Source organism: Ascidia mentula, chromosome 6, assembly GCF_947561715.1.
Source record: "Ascidia mentula chromosome 6, kaAscMent1.1, whole genome shotgun sequence".
Lineage (NCBI taxonomy): Eukaryota > Metazoa > Chordata > Ascidiacea > Phlebobranchia > Ascidiidae > Ascidia > Ascidia mentula.
In genome coordinates this window covers 15,084,829-15,091,134 of record NC_138571.1, presented here as the reverse complement: position 1 = coordinate 15,091,134, position 6,306 = coordinate 15,084,829, and the positions used below count along the sequence as shown (strand labels likewise).

General features: G+C 43.3%; 1 protein-coding gene across 1 annotated transcript; it reads left to right on the top strand.

Annotated features, from left to right (window-relative positions):
- Positions 1 to 3,046: 3,046 nt before the first annotated feature.
- LOC145907281 (cytochrome P450 2J4-like) lies at positions 3,047 to 5,354 on the top strand. Its single transcript, XM_082994706.1, has 3 exons — positions 3,047 to 3,974; positions 4,505 to 4,776; positions 4,944 to 5,354. The coding sequence occupies exons 1-3, from the start codon at positions 3,047 to 3,049 to the stop codon at positions 5,352 to 5,354; spliced, it is 1,611 nt and encodes a 536-aa protein (XP_082850832.1).
- The last annotated feature ends 952 nt before the right edge of the window (positions 5,355 to 6,306 follow it).

Genomic DNA, 6,306 nt, shown 5'->3' with positions numbered 1-6,306 from the left:
ACACTTGCTGTAATTTCAAAAACCATCACCATTGCTGCGATTAAAACAAGACAGCTGAAGTAGTTTTCTGCTGCTTGTGTTGATTGAGCCAAAACCGCAACCTATTGAACTTATGTCTCTTTTATTGGCTTGTAGTACGCGATTAATACTTGTCGCCTTGTCATGTACTTTCGGCGGACTTAGACTAGGTTGGAAAGCTACCAATTTTGAAATTGTTTGAAGCAGATTTTTCGAGTTTTGTCGTGTTGTTCAATTTTGGTGGTAGGTATATTTGAAGTATCACGGTTTTCTGGAATAAAGGACAGTTGCAAACCAAACGTAAGTGTTTTCCATTACATTCTGCCACATCTGGATACAAATCATTTTATTTTTCATAATGAACAACGACGTAACACAATTGTAAGAATTTGTAGTAAAAAAAATATTCGTGTAGTCGGAAACGCTTCGTGGTTTTAATAATTTTGTTGCCATCGCCAGCAACGTTGGGCAACTATCAGCTGGATGTATTTGGATTTAGTACAGTTTTTTTTGTTATACGTTTAATTGTTAAGTCAGCTATACGTTCGTTGGTGCTTTTGACGGTCGCACGTAGCTTGTAGCTGCTGTTGTCGTTAAATGCAAGTTATTTGTGTCGCTTTGTAAATCGGCAATACAAATGCAAATTTTACGATTTCAATCTAGAAAAAGGATTTATTCAGTGCTGAAAACTTTAGTCAGCTTGATGTTTATCACTATTTGAAAGCCTTGGTTTGTTACTGCTGCGTCGATTTGGTTTGTGGCGTGTTCTCTGGTATCTTGCTTTTTTGTGTGTGTAAAAAACAGCGCAAATGTTAAAACTAAACCGCCATTTTATAGACTTGCCTGGGAAAACTATGATGAAAAGAGTTATGCAGATTCTGACTGTGGCGGGGTTCGAACCCATGCTATTTGGTGCTAAATACCCAAACAGTTTTGTCGCCTAAAGGCAATTACTGAAGGTTGCAATCCGCAAAATCCGTTTGTTGGCAGATTAAGTTTCCCAAATCGGAGTTCGAACCCAGGATATCTTATCCACGAATCTCGATCAGATTTACCACTTGCTATATGGGTCAGGCGCCTGGGCGTATATTGTGCCATTCGCCAACCCATTCAAGCTCAAATGTACGACGTTCTTCCGCCGCTTGTGGTGGGTTTGGAAACATCAGAACATTCGCAAGGGTGAGTAAAGGTTTAATATAAAATCAATAAAAGATACTGAAATAAAAATGTTTGGCGTGTGATTGGCAGCATTGGTCAAGCGCCAGACCCATACCAAGAAGAAAACCTGATCGGGATTCGTGGCCAGTATATCCCGGGTTCAAATCCCGGTGTGGTAAAAAAATAGACAAAACTGGGGGTTAACTTTAATTTATAACGACGAACCTTCTTCATATAGCGTTTTGTTTTGAAGTGAGGCCTTGTTGGTCTCCCTCAAGCCTTTAAAAAAGAACGGCCCTGCGCATCAAAAAGGGACTCTCTCTTCAAAAAGACCTTGAAATTTATATGGGGGACTAAAAAAAGGTCAGACCCAGGAAATTTGCTTTCGAAAGCTGTGGTGACATAATTTTAGGTGAGGTAGAGGAATCTATCCCTCCCCGTATTGTTTAATCTGATCAGGAACCGCATAAAACCTGCCCTGCATGGTGATCGCGTTGAACCAAATGATAGTAATCAGTACATTGAATTATGTTAAATGCAATTTCAACCTAAAACTTTAACGATGGGTGGTGAGCGATTGTGCATGTTACATTAGCATACTAGACTACGGTCCCCGCGCCATTCTGCAATCAAATGCACTTTCATTTAATATTCACATACTCTGTTGCTGCATTCGTTGCCCAGTGCAAAGCACGCACACTTGCTGTAATTTCAAAAACCACCACCATTGCTGCGATTAAAACAAGACAGCTGAAGTAGTTTTCTGCTGCTTGTGTTGATTGAGCCAAAACCGCAACCTATTGAACTTATGTCTCTTTTATTGGTTTGTAATACGCGATTAATACTTGTCGCCTTGTCATGTACTTTCGGCGGACTTAGACTAGGTTGGAAAGCTACCAGTTTTGAAATGGTTTGAAGCAGGTTTTTCAAGTTTTGTCGAGTTGTTCAATTTCGCTGGTAGGTGTATTTGAAGTATCACGGTTTTCTGGACTAAAGGCCAGTTGCAAACCAAACGTAAGTGTTTTCCATTACATTCTGCCACAACTGGATACAAATCATTTTATTTTTCATAATGAACAACGACGTAACACAATTGTAAGAATTTGAATGAAATGAGCCACAATAAACCACAAAACAAGGTCATCGAGTCAAATGCCCATTCGCGCTCTTGCAATGCACTATTTTGAAAACCTTTTTGTGTTAAAAATAAAAAAAATCAATTGTCAGATTAAATGCAATTTCTGAATTTTCCAACTTTGCAAATGCCCGCTTTTTTGTCCTCAATCTTTTCGTGGTGTCGCGCAGCGAGTGCCAATGCAACTCTCTTCCAATTGATCTGGTACATATAGGTTACTAGAGTTTACGACCTAAGGTAACCCGTCGCCGCTGTTGTTTTCGCACCGCCGAAGGTGTTACCGACTGCAGGGCGACCGATTACGTCGAAACTTTTTCCAGGCAAAACTCTCGTGCACGCGACCACCCACATGACCTCATATAAACCACGATGCCGAATAATAAAGCACCAGATAGGTGTTGCTGTGCATGCATTGGGGGAGTTTCGGGGGCGTAAACAAGATTGACGAGGAGCTGTGCAGTCTACTCGTGTCGTTGCATTTTTCTTTTCTGTTGTTTTGTTCGGTTATTGATCTGCCTTAACAGTAAATCATGGCCTGGCAAGTGTCCGTTTTTTTTGTTAGTAACCTAGAGGAAATAAATAATGTTAAGGCGTTGCTGCGCAGCAATGGTTAGAGTATATCGTCTTTGCATTTAGCGAAGTTTCAAGGAATAGCTGCATATGGATGAAAAAACTTTTATTTGCAGCATATTTCAACGTAGCGATCGTCGTAATAAGCAAACAACTGCCTGCAGCATGGGGACAGAAACCGAAAATGATTTTGTTGTCTTTGCCAAACCGTTTATCGACTTCACTATCCTCATATGTCTTATCGGCTACCTCATCTGGCACTTCTGGAACCGACGGGCTCCAGGGAGCCCACCAGGTACCAACGGCCTTCCTTTACTTGGGGCCATCACTTCACTGAGGGCCTTCCCGGAACAAGTAATGGCTAAATGGACCAAAAAATACGGTCCAGTGTGCATGGTGAAGATGGGCTTTTTGGACGTGGTGATCATAGGTAGTTTAGAGGCCGCAAACGAAGCATTCGTCAAGTCCAGCAGCTTTGGGGACCGACCACACAACGCTGTCAACCTTTTCTCGAAAGGCTACGGGATTTTGATGCTGAAAGGAGGAAATTTTCACACCGAACAACGGCGTTTCGGTCTCAAAGCCCTCCGCGAATTCGGCATGGGCCGACGCAGCCTGGAACCCACCTTAGTTGACGTCTCCAACGACTTGTGCGAGCGCCTCGACGCGCTTTGCGACCACAGAGGCCGTTCGGCGCCAACGAAACTGGACCTGATAATTTACGACACTATTTCGCACATAATTTCCCACCTGGTCTTCGGCTACAAGGTCTCTCAACACAAGGAGGAGTTTCGCGACTTGTTGCGTGAAATGGTTCAGCCCAGCAAAACGCACGTTCTGCACATGATCATGCTCATCGCGCCCTTCGTGCAATCCTGGCCTCTATTCCGACAGGAGAAACGAAAGATGACCGTATTCCGCAACAAACTTCACCGCTTGCTGTCGGTAGAGATCGACGAGCACCGGAAGTCACGTGATCCTGGAAATCCGCGCGACTTCGTGGATTTCTTCCTCGACGAGTTGGAGAAGGCGGAGAGGCAACAGAAGGACGGCGAAGCTTTTGAGACACAGAATGTGGCCGATAACGTTGAAAGTGAGAAAATATTTGACAAACATATTTCCTGAATAATGCTACTGTCGCTGCCAGGCATTGTAAATTTAAAACAACTGTACTTCTGGCATAAAATTTACGTAGATTGTGTCTACTTGGTAAAATGCTGCTTTAAACCATGAAAAAGTCTCGCCGGTTGGCAGACGAGACGTCCGTTGCAATAAAATCTACGGAATTTGTATACCAAAAGGAGTTCTTTTAAATTAACATTGCTTGTAAAGTCGTGCGACTTGACGGCATGAACTTTGTTCAGTCGTTTGTAGCGTTAAATACGTTTAGTTGCTGTTGCTGCAAGACATCTTGTAAATTTTGATGAATCTGCACTTAACGTTTCCTTTGACATTAACACGTTGAATTAGTGTTTCGTTCTTAACGACCTTTGCCTTCTTTCCTTATTACGCTCGTTTTGCAACCACTATGTCCTTAAAAATAATCCCGTAATATTCATGTCCGAAGTCAATGCATTAGATTCAATATTGTACTTTTTTAATCAGAGGTCAATCCTGAGGCAGAAAATAACCCGGGAAATCCTGATGAGGAGGAATTACAGTGGAAACCCATGTCCTCATTTTGTGCGGAGCAATTACTCCAGCTTACAAAAGACCTCTTCGTGGCAGCCACCGATACAACATCCAATACTCTCCTCTGGCTCATAAGCTTCTTATCCACGTATCCGGATGTCCAGAGGAGGATGCAACGAGAGCTGGATGACGTTTTCGGACAGAGTGGTGTGATTACCATGCGGCTTATTGAAAAGCTGCCCTACTTTCGGGCCGTATTGCAGGTGGGCTTCGAAAGGCTTTATTTGTTCACTCATTCCAACGGTTTGCTTCAGATGACTAGTCGAGTAATTGATTTGCGAATTAAATAACTCTCCCACTTCCTGCCCTGTCCAGACAACAAACACCATTTTTTGGGCAATTTCAATCTAAGGTTCCTATATTTTTGCAGGAGGTGCACAGACATCGTCCCGCAGTGCCACTCAGCCTTCCACACCTCGCATCTAGGAGCGATTACTTGATGGGCTACCGAATACCTAAGGGTGCGATGCTACTCACCAACCTCTACGGCATGCACCATGATCCCGCTCGTTTTCCGGATCCCGACCAGTTTAAACCGGAAAGGCACCTGGATTCTGACGGGCGGTTTGTAAAGTCCCCGTACGTCTTACCCTTTAACGTCGGGTCGCGTAGCTGTTTGGGGAGGCAACTTGCCAAGATGCAGCTCTTCATCGTTTCGGCATCCCTCCTTCGCCGCTTTGACTTCGCTCTCGCCCCCGGAGAGAATCCAGACTTGCGTGGAACGAGTATGGTGACGCTGCGTCCTCCGACATTCGACATTGTTCTTTCCAAGCGTCAATAAGCATGGCCATTTGAATGTACGGGACTTGGATACAAAGACATTTGAAAGTCGGCATCGCGCGGGTTTTGTTGTATTGTGACAACTCAGTGATTCCTGAGTTACGAAAGTTTTGTGTAACGCGCCTGCCCTTTTTAACCTCAAGGGTCGTGTTAACCTTTGGCTTTCATCGTTAACTGCATAAGTCTGGTGGTTTTTTTTTTTTCCCACTAACAAGTGTTATCGGTCATTATCGAAACTAATCAGATATCTTGTTACACTTACAAATTTTAATGATTGCGTAAGAGTCGTATCCCTAATATCCAGTATATCTGCACCGCAATCACGAGCAAGGCATTTAAAAGACCACTGTGATTTGATGAAGTTCGTGGTTTTGATCCTTTGTGGCCTCGATTGAGTGTTCAATATACTGTTTAACCAATTTCCGAAGTTCACAATAAAAAGCTTTTAATACGTGTTGGCAACATATTTGAAAAGATTAAAGTTTTACGGTACGCCGTAATGTTGTAAATGTCGTTGCAATTGCAGAAATAAGAGTGCCCGACTGACTTCATGTATTTGCAACAGACGACGTTGGCAATTTCAAGAACGTCATTTAGGCGCGTGCTCTGTGCCGTCGGTTCACATATAAGCACTTGTTGACCCCCAGAGGGTTCCAAACTCCTCTGCTGTTGGTTTTGGGTGGTGCAGATATTTTCACCAAATTAGGGCTTCTCAATACGTTACAGCCGATCTCACCGACCGGGTGACTAGAGTTTATTACGTCAAAGTAACCTCTATTTTTTCGTTATCGACGCTGCGCCGCAAGCACCAGGTACCACCAGCAAACCAGCCAGCTCCAATTGTTTGCTAATGACGTAATGGTATATTGCCCTTGTTTTGCTCGTGCTCTTGTGTTGTGACGCATTGTTCTGCTCTGTTCACTTTGCAAGTATAAAGAGAGTCAACACCAACT

Coding starts and splice junctions, on each gene's coding strand:
- LOC145907281 (XM_082994706.1), top strand. CDS start 3,047: ATGGGGACAGAAACCGAAAATGATTTTGTTGTCTTTGCCAAACCGTTT. Junction 3,975..4,504: donor TGTGGCCGATAACGTTGAAA/GTGAGAAAATAT, acceptor ATCCTGAGGCAG/AAAATAACCCGGGAAATCCT. Junction 4,777..4,943: donor ACTTTCGGGCCGTATTGCAG/GTGGGCTTCGAA, acceptor ATATTTTTGCAG/GAGGTGCACAGACATCGTCC.